Source organism: Lactuca virosa, chromosome 8 (genome assembly GCF_052849685.1).
Source record: "Lactuca virosa cultivar CGN04683 chromosome 8, Lactuca_virosa_CGN04683_v6, whole genome shotgun sequence".
NCBI lineage: Eukaryota > Viridiplantae > Streptophyta > Magnoliopsida > Asterales > Asteraceae > Lactuca > Lactuca virosa.
The window spans coordinates 1,617,054-1,634,456 of record NC_136433.1 but is presented as its reverse complement, the minus strand read 5'-3'; the positions used below and the strand labels follow the sequence as shown (position 1 = coordinate 1,634,456).

The 17,403-nt window shown below is 34.1% G+C and overlaps 1 protein-coding gene and 1 long non-coding RNA gene across 2 annotated transcripts; both read right to left on the bottom strand.

Annotated features, from left to right (window-relative positions):
• Window positions 1–8,948: 8,948 nt before the first annotated feature.
• LOC145128454 (uncharacterized) lies at window positions 8,949–10,070 on the bottom strand. Its single transcript, XR_013716915.1, has 5 exons — window positions 9,984–10,070; window positions 9,791–9,891; window positions 9,625–9,696; window positions 9,321–9,534; window positions 8,949–9,230 (listed from the first exon to the last, which is right to left on the bottom strand). It is a non-coding gene; the product is annotated as an uncharacterized LOC145128454 (long non-coding RNA).
• Window positions 10,071–10,135: 65 nt separating this feature from the next.
• Window positions 10,136–14,163, bottom strand: LOC145129301 (serine/threonine-protein kinase TOR-like). Its single transcript, XM_079064005.1, has 18 exons — window positions 13,958–14,163; window positions 13,678–13,863; window positions 13,448–13,600; window positions 13,233–13,354; window positions 13,043–13,142; window positions 12,816–12,914; window positions 12,602–12,732; window positions 12,413–12,515; window positions 12,123–12,325; window positions 11,965–12,025; window positions 11,712–11,858; window positions 11,534–11,632; window positions 11,290–11,452; window positions 11,069–11,193; window positions 10,913–10,965; window positions 10,690–10,813; window positions 10,419–10,595; window positions 10,136–10,348 (listed from the first exon to the last, which is right to left on the bottom strand). Exons 1-18 carry the CDS (start codon window positions 14,045–14,047, stop codon window positions 10,295–10,297), a joined length of 2,190 nt encoding a protein of 729 aa, XP_078920131.1. The 5' UTR covers window positions 14,048–14,163; the 3' UTR covers window positions 10,136–10,294.
• Window positions 14,164–17,403: the final 3,240 nt, after the last annotated feature.

The following is a 17,403-nucleotide window of genomic DNA, read 5'->3' as shown; positions in this document are numbered from 1 at the left end:
AATATCTCAAATTTGGTAATTATCTACTCCCTAATTATCTATAAGGGATATTCTAGAAACCCTATATTATCCTCCAAAAAACCGTCCACCTCCATAGGAGGAAGGTTCTCGAACCGCTTGTTCAACTATTAAACAGTTACAATTAGACCCCTATACTTTTAATTAATCTAATTAATCCTAAAATTAATTATAATTAATTTCTGATTAATTATTAATTAAATAATATTATTTCTAGTTAATATATTATTTTCATAACATATTAATAAATTCATTTATTCCTATTTACTAATCATATAATAAATCAATAAATCAATCTCTTTTTCTAAAAGTCATCCTATTAAATTACTAGGTTTGAGGGAAACCCAAAAGGACTTTGCTAATAATTCAAGTATATATTAATTCAATTATTGGCTTAGACACCTAATCCAACAATCTCCCACTTGGATAAGTCTATAACTGCAATTACCAATATAACTTCTAAATTAGACAGCAAAGAGTGTTTCCATAGCAATTTCTGAACTCTGAACTTACTAGACATTGGCCCTAAGATAAGTGAGAAAATATTCCTCTGTTCTTCAAGATATCGTATAGACATGAGACATGGATTAGAATCAATCTCATTGTCCAAGTTTTGTTTACTGATTTCCTGATTTGTGATGACAACATAAGACTTCAAATTGAACACATCAATTGAGTCCTCGTTGGGCCCAACACTATAAGTCAACACCAAATCACCGAGGGGCCCAAAGATATCGTTTTTCCTGTTAGGGCAAAAGGAACGAATAAATTTTGACTCATATGCTTGTATCCTTTACTCACCGAATCATACATGATGCTGCGTTTTATAACATCATGTTACTGATGCGTTTTCGCAACGTCAATGCACAACCGACTTGTAAATTACAACTCATATATCTCTGTTTTAAGAATATAAGTTATTATCGTCTTAGAATTACTCGTGATATAATCCATGAAGCAATTCTCCGAGTGTGGGTTTTTCCAATACTTAAATCTCCATTTCTAAGTACTCATGAATGTTGTAGCAATACAATTGCTATGTCTAACTCCCTTAGACAATCTACAATCCAATTCATGACAATCTTAATTCACTACTTACTTCCAAAAGTATGAGTGACTATGGAATTTGAATAATCAAAATTATTCTGGAAGTAAAACATGCAAAACAAAACACAAGAATAAACAATCGACAAAGGCACTAAACAAACTCATAAATAATCTCTAGGGAAATCTCCAGAAAAGTCCTAAAATTTTAGTCTAATTTATGAAAAAGTCCCAAACTAAATTTTATTTACAGAAAAGCACAGAATACCGGTTAAAACTTCGAAAAAACCATTTTCGGCCGGTTTCGCAGATTTTGCCGGTATTCTATCCTTTTTCGTTAGTTTGCTCAAAATTTTAGGACTTTTTCAAAAATTACATAATAAGCAAAATATTGGGGCTTTTTTGAAAATTACCATGAAATTAATGGATATTATTATTAACAAATCATTTATAAACATAAAAAATATTTTTATTATAAAAAAGAAAATACATTTGTTGCTAATTTCTAGGAATAAATTGGTGGTCTAAGTACTTTATTGCTTCCTGACCACTTAAACTTTCTACGTTCTTCCTATGCATTGTTGTGGGTATGATGGTGAGATGAACTTAGTTAGCATTCCTCTAATGTTGGTGTTCCTCTTATGTTGTTTAACCTAACTACCAACCAACATTCATACATTACATGTTAACAACCATCGGCTAACACACATCTATAAAATGTGAAAAGTGAACCGTGAATGTTAATTTATATGGAAACAAGTGAAGGGTTATTATGTATTTAAATTGTCATTCAAAGTTTATTTTTCACTCTCGATAGATGTGTGTAATTTTATGGTTGTTACCGGGTAATGTTTGGAGGTTAGGTGGTAGTTAGGTTAAAGAACATAATGAAAGATCTATATGTTCGTGTAATGATATTTTCTGATAACACGTGATCATATAGCATCATGCCTAATAGCAAGTAGACACTTATTGATTGTGTATTAATAAATATTATGAACTCTTGTATTGGTCACGCCTAACAGAGTACTTCTCACTATGACACCCACAACGATACATAGGAAAAACATAGAGACTTTGAAGTGGTCAACAAACAATAGAGAAGTACATAGTCGACCATTCTATTCCTAGAAATTAGCAACAAATGTATTTCCTTTGTATATAATAAAAAAAATTATGTTTATAAATGATTTGTTAATAATAATATCCACTAATTCCATAGTAATTTTCAAAAAAGTCCAAATATTTTGGTTATCGGGTAATTTTCAGAAAAGTCCTAATATTTTGAGCAAACTAACGAAAAAGGACAGAATACCGGCTAAATCTACGAAACCGGCCAAAAAGGGTTTTTTCGAAGTTTTAGCCGGTATTCTGTGCTTTTCTGTAAACAAAAAATAGTTCGGGACTTTTTCATAAATTAGACTAAAATTTTAGGACTTTTCTGGAGATTTCCCATAATCTCTATCATTTAATCACCAAAAGTCAATCACATTTATTTTGTTACATGTTTCAAACTACTCATCTAACTACTAAAACTAATATTATTTATCAAACTAATGCTCCTAGCATGTTGATTATGTTTAACCCTACTCAGAGCCTTCATCAAAGGATCTGCAGGATTCTCTTCCGATGATACCCTCTTCATAATGATGTGACATTCTTCTACTTTGTGTTTGATACAATGGTACTTTCTGTCGATATGTCTTGATTTCTCATGGTCTCTCGGTTCCTTAGTCAAAGCAACCGCGCCTTCATTATTGCAGAAAAGTTCCATTGACTCCTGAATGGTTGGAACTACTCCAAGATCTCCAATAAAGTTCTTCAGCCTAGACGCTTCCTTTGATGCTTCACTTGTTGCTATGTACTCTAATTTGCAAGTAGAATCAGCCATCGTATCTTGCTTGGAACTTTTCCAAGTAACCGCTCCACCATTTAATGTGAACACCCAGTCAGGTTGAGAACGAAAGTTGTCTCTATCTGTTTGGAAGCTAGCATCACTATACCCTATCACTCTCAACATATCACTGCCTCCAAAGACTAGAATCATATCTTTTGTCTTTTGCAGATACTTGAGAATGTTTTTTACTGCTGCCGAATGAGCTCTGTCAGGATTTCCTTGATAGCGACTGGCCATGCATAAAGCAAATGACACATCAGAACAAGTACATATCATAGCGTACATGATCGATCCTACACCCAAAGCATAAGGGACTCGACTCATATCATCTATCTCTTCATCCGTACTTGGGCTTTGAGTCTTATTCAATTTGGCATTGCTCTGAATAAGTAGCTCTCCTTTCTTGGAATTTTCCATACTAAACCATTTCAGTATCTTGTCCAAATATGTACTTTGACTAAGTCTAATTAGTATTTTCTTTCTATATTTCAAAATTCTTATCCCAAGAGTATAGGCTGTCTCTCTTATATTCTTCATAGCGAAACACTTTCCAAGAAAAGATTTTACTTCTTGTAAGGTTTGAACGTCGTTTCCTATAAGTAGTATGTTATCAACATACAATACTAGAAAGGTTACTATACTCACACTAGCCTTGACATACACACATAACTCATCCTCACTCCTAGAGAAACCAAACTCTTTGACTTTCTCATGGAAGCAAATATTCCAGCTGCGAGATGTTTGTTTCAATATGTAGATGGATTTCTCAAGCTTACACACTCTATTGGGAAACTCTGCATCAACAAAACCCTCTGGCCGACTCATGTAAACATCTTCAGACAACCTCCCATTAAGGAAAGCGGTTTTGACATCGATCTGCCAAATTTCATAATCATAAAAGGCAGCTATAGCGAGCATTATCCTAATAGATTTTATCTTCGCCACTGGTGAGAAGGTCTCGTCATAGTCAATCACAGGGGTTTGAGTAAAGCCCTTCGCAACCAGTTGTGCCTTGAATGTGTGCACATTTCCATTCATGTAGGTCTTCTTCTTGAAGATCCATTTGCAACCAACTATCTTTTGACCAGGTTCTAGATCAACCAAATTCCAAACTTGGTTGTCATACATGGACTTGATCTTACTGTCTATTGCCTCTTTCCACTTTGAATCCTTAGGGTCTGCCATCGCTTCCTTATAGTTAGCAAGCTCATCCAAATTTACCAGTGTTTGACACTGATAACGTATCACCATCTGACGTTATACAAAAACCATAGAATGTTGGTGGCATACTAACTCTACTGGAACGACGAAGAGGTAATGAATTATCAACTAACTCAATTGTAATTTCTTCCTCTGGTTGAGTGCCAGTGTCTTCTAAGGTTCCTTCATTGGTTGACTCTTGAATCTCTTCAACATCAATTGTGCTCCCACTGTCCTCTTTGCATATGAGCTCTCTATCGCGAAAGACTCTTATTCGTGCTACAAAGACCTCGTTTTTACTAGGTTTGTAGAACAAGTATCCAAAAGACTTTTGTGGGTAGCCAATGAAAATACACTTCTCGCTTCTCGCTTCTATCTTGTCATGAGTCTCTCGTCTAATGAAAGCTTCACAACCCCAACTTTTAAAATGTGCTAACGAGGGAACTTTCCCTGTCCACATCTCGTGATGTGATTTGGCAATCTTCTTAGTAGGTGTCACACCCCGCTAAAGCGGAAACACAAGACGCGACAGTACAATGGGTCTTATAGCAAAACTTAAAGACAACACCAACCATAGTATTAAAAACATGATAATTTACAATAAGTTTGAACAACGTTTGATTAAGTTACAATACACAAAAAAAATGTAACACATGAGAATGATTCTACAAACATAATTTTTACTAGAAACCCAGTGATATAATAAGATGATCTGGAAAGTTTCATGTATTTATTCATTTTTCTTGATTTATTGTAATTTTTGGAAGAAAATGAGGCCATAAATCACATAAAATACCTACTGAGGTCAATAAATCCTATAAAAATTCTTGGATGACGCATAACATGAATAAACATCCCTCACGAAGTTTCATCAATTTTTCATACTTTTTTCTATGATTTTTAATTTTCTTTATGATTAACTCAAATAAATCATAAAACCAAGTCTGAGATATTAAAAGAGCATTTAAGAATTTTCTCTTCTTCTATCATACTTAGAAAAATATTTTGGGAATTTTTCACAGCTGATTCCTAATTTTCCATGATTTTTGTGTATTTAATGGACTAAAAACTGGAAAAATAGTTTCTCATATCCAAAATTCATGCAAATGTACCAGGACATCTTATGTTATGGTAGGATAACAAATAAAAAGTTTAGTGACTTTTCTCTACTGTTTGCTATTTTCTTCCTATTTTCCTAAGATTAAACATTCATAAATCCAAAAATCGGACTCCATTGTTTACAAACGACTCTTGATGTTTTTCTCATATTATATACAACATGAAACAATTTTACAAAAAGTTTTAGGAATTATCTTAACTGTTTAATATATTTATTCTAATTTTTTATTAAATACACATAAATTATGAAAATCAGACTCCTATATATGAAAATTACCTTTGGCATTTTTCCCAGATTATATATATTTAATAAAAGTGGAACACCAAGTTTGAAAATTTTTGACATATTGTTTTCTAATTATCTTCATCTCTGTTAGAATAAACACACAAAAATCATAAAATTGTGTTACACTATTGAAAATCAATTTTGGTATTTTTCTCAGCTTATGTACATTGTATATGAGTTTTACAAAAAGTTTGGTAATTTTCATTTATTGTTTAATAATTATTCACGAATTAATGCGTATTTAAGTGAATAAAACAAAGAAAAATATCTAAACTGTCTAGAAACCAACTTTTATATTTTTCCCAGCTTTTATATGTCTAATAACACTAGTAAAAAAGTTTGGGAAATTTTCTTAACTGATTGCTATTTTTCATGAACTTGTATCGATTTAGAGAATTAAATATAGAAAAAATGGCTATACATATCTAAAATGCATGAAACATTTTCTAGAAATGTTTTACTTCAATTGGAAGACAAATAAAAAGTTGTGTGATTTTCCGTTACTATTTTCTATTTAATTAGAATTCCTTGATGTAAAACACAATTAAATTATGAAAGCTAGGTTTTATTATTCAAAAGTAGCATTTAATAATTTTTCCAGTTTATGGATGTTGTGAAACAGTTACACAAAAAGTGTAAGAATTTTCATGATTATTTACTATTTTTTTCATGATTTTGTGATTATTCAAGAAATTAAAATAGTGAAAAATAGTTAGACAAATCAAGAATTCAAGAAAATTTATCTTAAGGTCTTTGATTTCAGTTAAAACGAAAATACAATGTTTGAAAATTTTTGGAACTAAATTGATTTAGTTTGTGAATAATTAATCATTGAAACACCTCCTAAAAAGTTAAATTTTTACATTTCAATAATGGGGATTTCCACTTGAATTTGTTATACAATAAATTGATTCATAGAAATCTAAATTTCACAAAAAAAATGTTTGTAACTTAACAATATTAAATTTTGACACAATATTGACATAATTCTATTGTAGTAGTAAGTATAGGAGTATCCGATTTCAATTAGAGACTCATTAGTGTGTAACATCGTTGTATGAATCGATAGTGGTACGAGTGAAGCGTAGTTCAAGGCACCATTTGCATTATCTCAAAGCATTGTGAGTATTCACGTCCCCCTTATTTTCGGGTTTTAAATGTTTTGGGGTAGAAAAGCATGTCCTAAACTATTTATGTTCGTTGTATTTATTTTGACTCGTATCAAACTTGGTTGCTATATTGTGCATGTATGTGTATGTTACTTTAATTCACGAGGCTTGTATCGCGGTTAGGTCCCTGGAAACATTTGGCACAACTCATTAACTCTTTTGATCCCATGGTCATTATGGATAGTGCTATTAGGAGGTAGACAACTCCTCACTCGCACGATTCGCTTGAGTGCATTTTACCATATTTCTCCCTATGTTAGCGATAGACATAGCATTCAAGAGGGCATTCGGTCTTAGGCTTGGGTTGTGAACTCATGATTTGATCACCACACACATACAACCTTTGCTTCTCTTGTTGATAAAGAACTTTACTTCTCATGATAACAACGGACTTTATTTCTTTTGATAACAATGAACTTGTTTACTCATTATAGCAACAAACTTCTATTACTGGAAACTGTAATACTCTTGTTAGCAACGAACTTCTGTTTTTGGAAACTTTTATCAATATTATGATTTTCATGATTTAAAACTATGTTATGTTATAAACCTGTGAACTCACCAACTATTTCGGTAGTTGACCACTCATTTTACATGCTTTTTCAGGAATCATCTAGTAATAGGCACCTAGAGACACAACACTTGTAAAAGCATTCGCATGTGTTACATTTTTTTGTGTATTGTAACTTAATCAAACGTTGTTCAAACTTATTGTAAATTATAATGCTTGTCATACTATGGTTGGTGTTGCTTTTAACTTTTGCTATGAGACTCATTGTACTGTCGCATCCAGTGTTTCCGCTTTAGCGGGGTTTGACAGAAATGGTATCAGATCCGAAGGTTATAGAGAACACTGGTTTTCCTTTAGAGAACCACAACTATAGCCAAAAAAAATTCAAAATGCTTTTTTTTAAATACTGAACATACTACTATTATAACTAATTTGAATACGCATTCTTGGACTTTAATTAAGTACAGTCTGACCAACTATGCAAAGTTAAGGAAAATTAATGTGACGCTGGAAACAGTTATAGTAGAGCTATGTTCAAAACAATTTACAACTCAAACTTTTGAAAAACAAAAATTTTTCAGTGTGCGTTCTGGCATTGCATATTATAGTCATTCATCTAGGTACACTTAGAAACTAAGTGCACTTTTATAACAATGTCTTTATTTAAAAATATTCTTATCCCTTATCAAGTTCTAGGTTAACCAGTTAGGTTATATCACTAGCCACTCTAGAAGCACTCCACTTAGCACTAAGAATGAATATTCCTCGGTATCTATTGACTTTAGATGTAAGGTTAGTAGCTAGATAGACACTAGTAATAATCTTAAGTCGAAACCTATACCAATTATACCTCAATACCTCTTCATCGTCTTCGTACCAGAGTTACAAATAGGAAAAGCGTTCTGATACCGACACGGATGATAATTGGAGCATCATGTTAGAAAGTAGATGAGTTTCTATGAGTAATCACATGGATGCCATTGGAGAGCATTCCCAATCCGACTCACGAGGAGACATAGAGGTTTAACCCATTGCTACTGATACGTGGGGTTTCTCTTCTACACTACGAATTTAGCTTTAGGTTGTTTCCACCTTGAGCTTAAAACCTAACATAGGATATCCCTTTGACCCACAAGCTTTTCTTTACGTAGTTCTTACCCTACCATCTTTACTTCGAATATCTTAATTTAAGTACAAACCATTCCTCTTATGGCAAAATTTACAAGGCTAAGTTCGAGATACCCAGATACACTAGTGATTATCACAAGTATACCATCTTCTTACACTACTAGAAAACAGTCTTTTACGACGCACAATGCGTGCCGTAAAACGCTCAGACGACGCGCAAATGCGTGTCAAGGAAGGCCCTGTCATAACGAGAGATGACACGCTTTTGCGCGTCGTCTATTTACGACGCGCATTTACGACGCACATTTATGACACGCATTTACGACGCACAGCTATGACACGCAATGCGTATCAAGGAAGGCCCTGTCATAAAGGAAGACGACACGCATTTGTGTGTCGTAACCTTACAACGCGCGTGTTTATGACATGCAATGCGTATCAAGGAAGCGCCTGTCATAAATGAAGATGACACGCATTTGCGTGTAATAAACTTCAGTAACCATTTACGATATGCATTTACGACGCGTCTTTACGATACTCATTTACGCATAATACAAAAATATGTAAACAAATATATACCAAAACAATCAATTTCATCCAATAACATCATGTCAAAAAATTGTAATACATTGATATTAAGGGGATCTAATTGTACATTGTTATTAAGAGGTTTTCCCTAACTATATAACCTAATACTACATTGCTATTAAGGGACACCTTCTATAATGTAATGCTATACAAACTAAAAAGATATACACAAAGATGATAACCATCAAATTCCAACTAAGTAGAGTTGTATCTTGCCTTTCATAATTCCTTAAGGCTAATATTGAACCCCTGCTCCGATAATTCTTGTGACTTCATCAAATAAAAGTCAAAAAATTAATATGCTAATATAATTATTAGAAGAATCAAACATGGAATGTTAGTTGTAAAAGACAAAATTACCCTTTTCTCCATCCAAAGAATGTGGGATTTGGAATAAATACACTACAATATGAATTACCTGATATCAACAATGACAATCACAATGACAAGAATACCCCCATACAAATGGTAAATATTACCTATAAAGCCATCAACAATGACAATCCTTGATCCTATGAACTAGAGAGTATATCATCACAATTCCATCTAACACCACCCATGAGAACCCGTAAAGCTACTCAACAAACATATCATGTCATGTAATGTATTTTTTGTCAGTATATTTTCACGTAGAAAAAAAAGTGAAATAAATAAAAATAACAACCTTATCATTTACTGAAATTGGATACTGTACACATCTATGGGACCCATTTTCAGAATTACCATCCCCATTTACCTGAAATCATTCATGCCATTTTAACTCAAATAATTTATTTTTAGTAAAAAAATAAATATTTATAATTATAGTGTTTTGATTATATAATATATACCCATCTGTCACTGACTTCTCTTCTTTGTTTTCACATTGCAGCATTGTGAAAGAGCCTTCGATCATCCTCACGTTTAACAGCTACAATTGCAGCTCTTAAAGCTTTTCATAAAAACAAATAAAAAAATCAAATTAATATAACATAAATGGAGTTATGATTATAGTAAGAAATAAAAACAAAAAAGGTATGTTACCATGATTAGAAAATAGAGGTGCAGTGCCAATTTCAGCATCAGAGAGACTACATCTTCCCTGTGATGTAAACAAAAAGAAAAAACTTGTTTATATATATATATATATATATATATATATATATATATATATATATATATATATCTGTGTGATGTATGTTGAGAAACTGAATGTCAATGGGAAGGGGTTTCTCATCATGTTCCATGAATTCCGCCTGTAACTGTGCCAGCCTGACACATGTTCTTAGAGCTGGAGAAGGTGATTCCTTAAGCAATTCAATGCTGAAATGTCTCATCCACTCTGCCCAATCTTCTTAAGTGTTATGTTGAGAAGCTTCTCCAGCAGCACGCAATCTAGCATCATTAACCTGTTGGAAAAAGTAAAACCATGATTAAGTTATAAAATTTCGTGTTTAAATAATATATAGGTTTTAATACCTGATAAACTTTGGGTTGTTTACGAACATCTTCATAAGGATCATTCTCCATATCACTCAAAGGATCACTAATAACCTCCACAGGAGGCTGTCGAATTGACTTTTGTGCTGCTAGACTGACAACAATTAAAGGTCTACGCCTTTGTAATCGCCCCTCAATCTCATCAAATTCCTTGTGCTGAAAGTGAAATTTATGTAAAACATGTATATATTTCTAGAATGCAACACGTGATTTTTTGTAAGAAATTAAGTAATGATTACAAAATACAAACCCGCAAACGATGCTTTATGAGAAGTTTGTGAATTGATGGGATGAAAATGGTAAAGTCCTCCCCAAGTGCATGTGCCAAACAACAGAGTGCATCAACAGCATCCTTTCTTAGCTCATCGTTTTTTCTACATGCATGAAAAATGTTTTAAAAGAAAATAAAATTTAAAGTGAAGAGGAATTCATGTTGGGAGAGTAACAAACTAACAATAACATTATTAACATACCCATCCAATACAAGCTTCAGGTGATGCACGAGTGTTGAAATGTGTTCTGTAACCTAATGAAAAGAAATTGATGGCATTTAGTCAAATAATTTATGATAAATATATTTATTACAAACCCAAAAAAGATAATAATAATAATAATAATAATTCATTAACCTGAACACGAGGGATTAATCGTATCAAGGTTTTTATAGCAGCTCGACTTATGTCAACAGAAGCATCCACTTTAAATAAACGTATGAGGGCAGGAAGAAGTAGATGAATATGTTCATCCAATGTTCCTGTAGACCAAAATTATATAATAATTAACAAATTAGTGACATGTTAGGACTTAGGAGACTAATTATTATAATTTCCACAATCACAATCACACTCACCACCAAAAACTTCCAAGGTGCGAAGAATATCACGGACATAAGTGTAATCATTACACCTTTCAGCATCACTCAGAACTTGAATACAACATGGAAGAATTATAGGAAGATATCTCCTGAATTCATCGTTCAGGGCCAGACAAAGTTGTTCAACTAGGTGCAGGATCTGATCAGAAAGTCAAATTACATTATTGCCCTTTGACACCTATGCATTGTACAAAAGACAGATAGTAAAAGCACACTTTACATGGGGTCCATGAACAGGACGATTGGCTACTGGGAGACTGAATGATGACCATAATTCTGATATTAAAGAAAGCAGCTTGGGTAGATACTTGCGAATGTGCTGAAATAGCAACCAAGAATGGTTAATGATGGCGTGGCGTTTAAGGAAATAGTTTTTGTAATTGTACAAAGTCAAATACAATCCTACCTGGCGCACAATTGAAACAAGAGTTCCAAGCTTCCATGTTATGAACTAACTCCTTGAGAGTATCTTCACACGTACGAACAGTGTGAAAGAAGTCTGGTAAAACCTTTGGCAAGTAAGGCACACAGCCAAGACCCATTGACTAAAAAAAGATATTAGAAAAATCAATGAAGAGGAAAAAAGAATCTACAATCTACAATTATATAATATATATGTATGTATATTATGTGTTCTTCAAGTCAACGAACCTTGAAAATAAACATGAGAGAGCCAACGACTTTTTGATGATAACTAGAAAGAGAACGGTCTCTAAGTATCCGAATTAAAGAATTGATAGCAACCTGCAAAAGTAATAAATGCAAATTAGACTAAAGGATTAAAGGTACGACTTCTTTTTTATTATTACTTTTTGGTAAAAAACTTTATAGTGGAGAAATAATCTTCTGATGTTGCAAATGATGGCCAAAGATCCATTGGCAACTCATCACTAGACTGGATATGTGGGCCCGCATCATTGGTTGTACGGGTCCCATCACCAAGAGGTCCTTGCAAGCTTTGTTGATTACGCTTATGAACATGAGGATCCAAAACACCCATTATTCCAAGAACCTGATCATTCATTGTTAACAGAGATTTTTTTCAGCATGAATCTATGTACATAACATCATAGAAACTAGAAAAGGGTCAAAAACATACCTTAAGAACTTCATGCCTTGTAGACCATGCCAGCTCACCATTCAACAATTTTAAAAGTAAGCCCAGGAACTGTGGGTACTCATTATATGGAGCTATCACATAACTACAAACAAAAACCAACCATTTTTTTTAAAAAGGGTAAACTACATTGCAGTGTCACTTGTAATATTGGTAAAGATGAATACATACCCTGTGCTCTGTACAACCTGACCAAGAGTTGCAACAGCAACCTCACGTTTAGTAGCAGCAGCTCCATCCAATAAAGCTTCAACAACTCTTGGCATAAGTTCAGGGATATATTCTCTCATAGCAAAACCACCCTACACATATACAAGTAAGACTCATCAAATCAAACATTCTACACTTAAGAGAACAAAAAAAAAATAATGTAACAATCTCCTACCACTCTAGCAAGATCTCCCACAGTTACAAGAACACCACTGATGATGTCATTGTTTGCATTCACTCCTGCTGTTCCTTCACATAGTTTAGCCAAAAGCGCCTGAAATATGCCATGTCAGCTTATAGAATAACTAAATATGCAAATATATATATATATATATATATATATATATATATATATATATATATATATATATGAAAGGTTTGTAAATAGTAAGAGTGTAAGACCTTGTGTATTGGAGTAATATATGGAAGTATAAGTCGTTCACAGCTGCGAATCAAGCAGCCTAACAGCTTTGCACTTTCTTCTCGGCATTTGCTATCAGCACTGTTAAATTAAGAGCAATAAAAAACATGGTCTTTAAATTATATATTATTAAACATTTAAAAGTTAATGACAAGACAATTGAGTTCTCACCTTTGTGCAAGATATGTTAACAACTTAATAAGGTGACGTCGAAGTGTTGGAAAAACATATGCAGGGTTTTTTTCAGATAATCTACCAGCCACTGATATTGCATACTTCCGAACTTGAAGATCCTACCATGTATACAGATATTAAAAATAAATAAATAAGTAATTAAACATCATTCTCATTTTGAATTAGTTGAATGAATAATTTGTAATGTATACCTCATCATTTAGAGCAGCAAATATAGCAGTCAAGCTATCAGCTTGAGCTAGAAAGTCCTCAAATCCTCCATTTCCATGGAGGGATGAGAAGATTGAGTTCCTTACAGTGACATCAGCGTCTGCTACAGCTGCAATAAGAAGCTTCTCCACAATCTACAGTGAGAGAATTTATTATTTAATAAACAGAATAAAAATATTTAATGGAGAATATATATAGAAACTAATGAAACCTCTTCTATAAGAGGTCTTCTTTTGCCTCCAGCTTGACTGGATCTACTGGGACTGAAGGTGGTAATTGAGAAAGAATTTACAACTAATTTACAGCAGCAAAAAGTAGCATCTTTCCTTGTGGCTCCATCATCATCTTCCAAATAAACTACAACTGATTCTCTTGCAAATTCAAGAAGATCATGCCCCTACATGCATGAAATTGTAATGGTAAATAATAGAAAATTAAATAAACTACACTTTTTGTCCCTAATTTGTGAGTTATACAAATCTTGAATGCACCTTGAAATTGAATCGTGCAAGTGTTTGTAATGCAAGCTGCTCCAAAGCAGATCCAGTAAGTTCTGACATTTGTTGCATGTTGTTAGCCATGTTTGCTCGACTTGGAGTTGCAGATGCCCCTGTGTGGGTATTTTGGGGTTTTGAAAGAACTACTGAAATGCTTTCAAGCAACCGATCTTGGATTGTAGGCAGCAATGATGGAATGCTGAGAGGATTAGAGTCATATTGTTATGATTATATGTCAGAACCTCATAAAAAAACAAAATTACAAAATACAAACCCGCAAGCGATGCTTTATGAGAAGAGCATGAGCATCTAAACCCTAAAAGAACCAGAAAGGGTAGAACGAAAATCGAGCAAGAGCATAGGGGTACCTGAAGAGAAGAACGGAATCTTGTTCGAGCAAATGATGTTGGAGGGTTTCCGGATTGCGATTCCGATGTAGTTTCTAACAGAAAACAGTCATGCTTTCCAATTCCATATAGGAGTGCAGTGCTTCGGCCTTTGAGCGTAACATTCGTGTATGGGCCCATGTTTCCAGAAATTCAAGTATCCGCTTTTGGGCTTCCATAATTTTTCATCAATACGGAAAGATGGTTAGAACAAATGAGAATCAGAAACGAACGAGAATCAAGATTTGCATTCCTATTGAGACTGGAGAGTATAATACTGAATTAGGGCTTTTCTGACAATTTCAACATCGAGTGGGAGATATGATGGTTCCAATGGGTAGAAGTAAGTGAGCCTTGATCGATGTCAACGAACGGGGAAGAATCAGTGGCGGCGGTCGGAGTGCAAGGGAAAGAAGCAAGCAACACTCGATGTAGGATGCGGAGGAAGACCGGAGAAGATTTTTGTGGTCAAAGAACACACCCAGAGCTAAAGAGGGGAAACAAGGAAGGAAGGCGGGTTTTCTAATTTTTTTTTATTTCCTTTTTCCCGCTGCAAGTTGCTGAAGAGCGCGTTTGTAAAATTATAAAGCGACATTTGTAGATGACACGCCTTTTAACATAAGCGCCCTCCGTGTTTTTTTCTTTTTTTTTTGAGACATTAATTTTAGGGCACGCAAAAATAAGAGTCCTAAATTCTTTAAATTTATAAAGATCTAACATTATTTTTAGGGCACGCCCTTTTGCGTATCATTAATCAGTGCGTGTTGTAAAAAGCATGTCATTAAAGGTCTGTTTTCTAGTAGTGTTACACTTTCAAAATTACTAACATGTTTCACACCCAACACCAACCTTAAGTTTTCATGCCCGATCAAACATTGTAACGCCCGTAGATCCGGGCTAGTCAATTTAGAAATAATAGGGGTCGAAAATGACTTTTCGACAAAAGATTATTTAGAATAAATAATCTTAACCAAGTTGTAGAATATGTTTCAAGGGTTCCGTACAAATAAAGAACGCCGAAATCCGAGTTATAACGAAGAAGTTATGACCCGTCGAAGTTTCGCGACGGAACCGGCACAGCACCGGGAAGCGTAAATAGTGAATTTACGATAGAAGACTTTTTGGCCTTAGTAATTTAAACGAAAGTCATAGAATATGTTAAACCGAGAACATCCATAAAAAGAACGCCCAAATCTGACATCGTATGAGGAGTTATGATTTTTCTAAGATTCGGCTTAGCAGTGCACGGCCCGAAACTCGAATTTTAGTTCGAGCGGTTTTTGGCTTACGCGACCTAAATGAGAGTTGAAGATCTCATTAATAGGAACTCAATGGTAAAAAGACAGACGAAAACGGAGTCTGTATGAAGGAGTTACGAATTTTTCGCGGTCATTTAACGGTCTAATCTTCTCCTACTGTTAAATTTAAGATCGGTCAAGAATTAGCCGACAGAGTCTAAATAAAAGTTGTTTTTACCTACGCGTGGAAAAAAAGAACGTCGAAAACGGAGTTCGTATGCGAAAGTTATGGGGTTTAGAAGTCGACAGGGTGTTGCTGCAAAAGGGGTGACGTGGCACAATACAGGCCACACACGTTTGGCCACCAGAAAGATGACATGTGGCATGGACTCGGCGAGTCAGTACTTCGACGCGGCGAGTCCATCAGGAATTCAGCCTATAAATAAGAGTGTCGGGTTCCCTCATTTCCTCACCCCTCAACCCTCTTCTTTCTCTCTCTGTACTCTCTCTCTCTAAGCTCCCTAACCCCCCTAAAGTCTAGGTAAACCCCCTAGCACCCGAAGGAGCCCCGAGGCTCCCGAAGCCCCGAGAAAAGAGCCTTTCGGCTCAGAATGTAATTATTCTTTTAAATTTTCAGTGCTGTACTTTCAACAAAATGTAATTATTCTTTTAAATTATGACATCCGTCAAATTTCGGTTAACAAAAGGCAACAAGGGTCAACAAAAGTCAATTGTGGGTATATTAGGACAAAAAGATGAAATGTGATTTTCGTAACATCCCTAATGTATTATTGAATATTATAATGTTACGTATGCTATTCTGAATCCATTATCGAATAAACGCTTTTAATGCGAACAATAAACTACGGTAACGTAGTAATTCGATAAAATACACAAATATTACCGGGAATTGGGTAATGTTCATAACACGAGGTTTATGTGTTCACAAATCCATAAACACGATCCAAACATCATATGACCTAGTATTTAGTTAATATTCCGGTGGTTTTTCGGAAAAATGTCATACATCAAGAAAACGAAAGTTGCCACGATTTGACACTCATATTTTATATAACAAATTAGGAAATAATCAAATTATAAGGTTTTAATATTATTGTTAATAATATTAAATAACAATATTTTTGTTAGATATTAAACCCTACAAATTTCTCTTATTACACTATACGTTTATAAAAATATAAGACTTTTATAAAAAGGGCTAGAATTTTTTATAAAAACCATAAGAGACAAAATATTTCACCTCTCTCCCAACATTTCCCTCTCCACCCAACACACTCATGATCTCTACCATATTAGAATAATACTAGAACCCATGCCTTGAATATTTTATTCATAAGGCTTTACTTGATTATAATAAGCTACAAAGCTTACTTCTAATTAAATAATCACACAAACATGCTTCTTCCCTTCCCCATGCACCCCACCCCACTCTCCTCCCTCCTCTATATAAATTACGGCTGAGAAGGCCTTTCCCCTCCCTCTCTTCATCTTCAAATTTCATACAACTCTCTCTAAAGTGATTCCACGGGTTCCAAGTTGATTCCAAGCTTTTTGCAAGTCTTTTGGTGAGTCTTTCTTCCTAATTTTCGAGATTTCCACCATCCATCATCATATTTTGGTTATTTTTACTCATGATCTAAAATCAAAAACTCTAGGCAAGATCTTGAAGTTTCAAGAAGGTGTCACTTGATTCTTATCTCATCTTTCCACCATTTCTTGCCATCTTCTAGGGAAAACACATAAGGTGAGTTCATACCCCTCATTTTCATCTTTATCCAAGTTTTAGGGGGAGAAT

What these genes read in the sequence shown, in the direction of transcription:
- LOC145129301 (XM_079064005.1), bottom strand. Translation starts at nt 14,047, where the DNA reads ATGGCTAACAACATGCAACAAATGTCAGAACTTACTGGATCTGCTTTG. An exon ending in CAAGGCATGAAGTTCTTAAG is followed by an intron (nt 12,326 to 12,412) that starts GTATGTTTTTGA and finishes ATGAATGATCAG; the next exon opens with GTTCTTGGAATAATGGGTGT. An exon ending in AACAACCCAAAGTTTATCAG is followed by an intron (nt 10,349 to 10,418) that starts GTATTAAAACCT and finishes TTTTTCCAACAG; the next exon opens with GTTAATGATGCTAGATTGCG.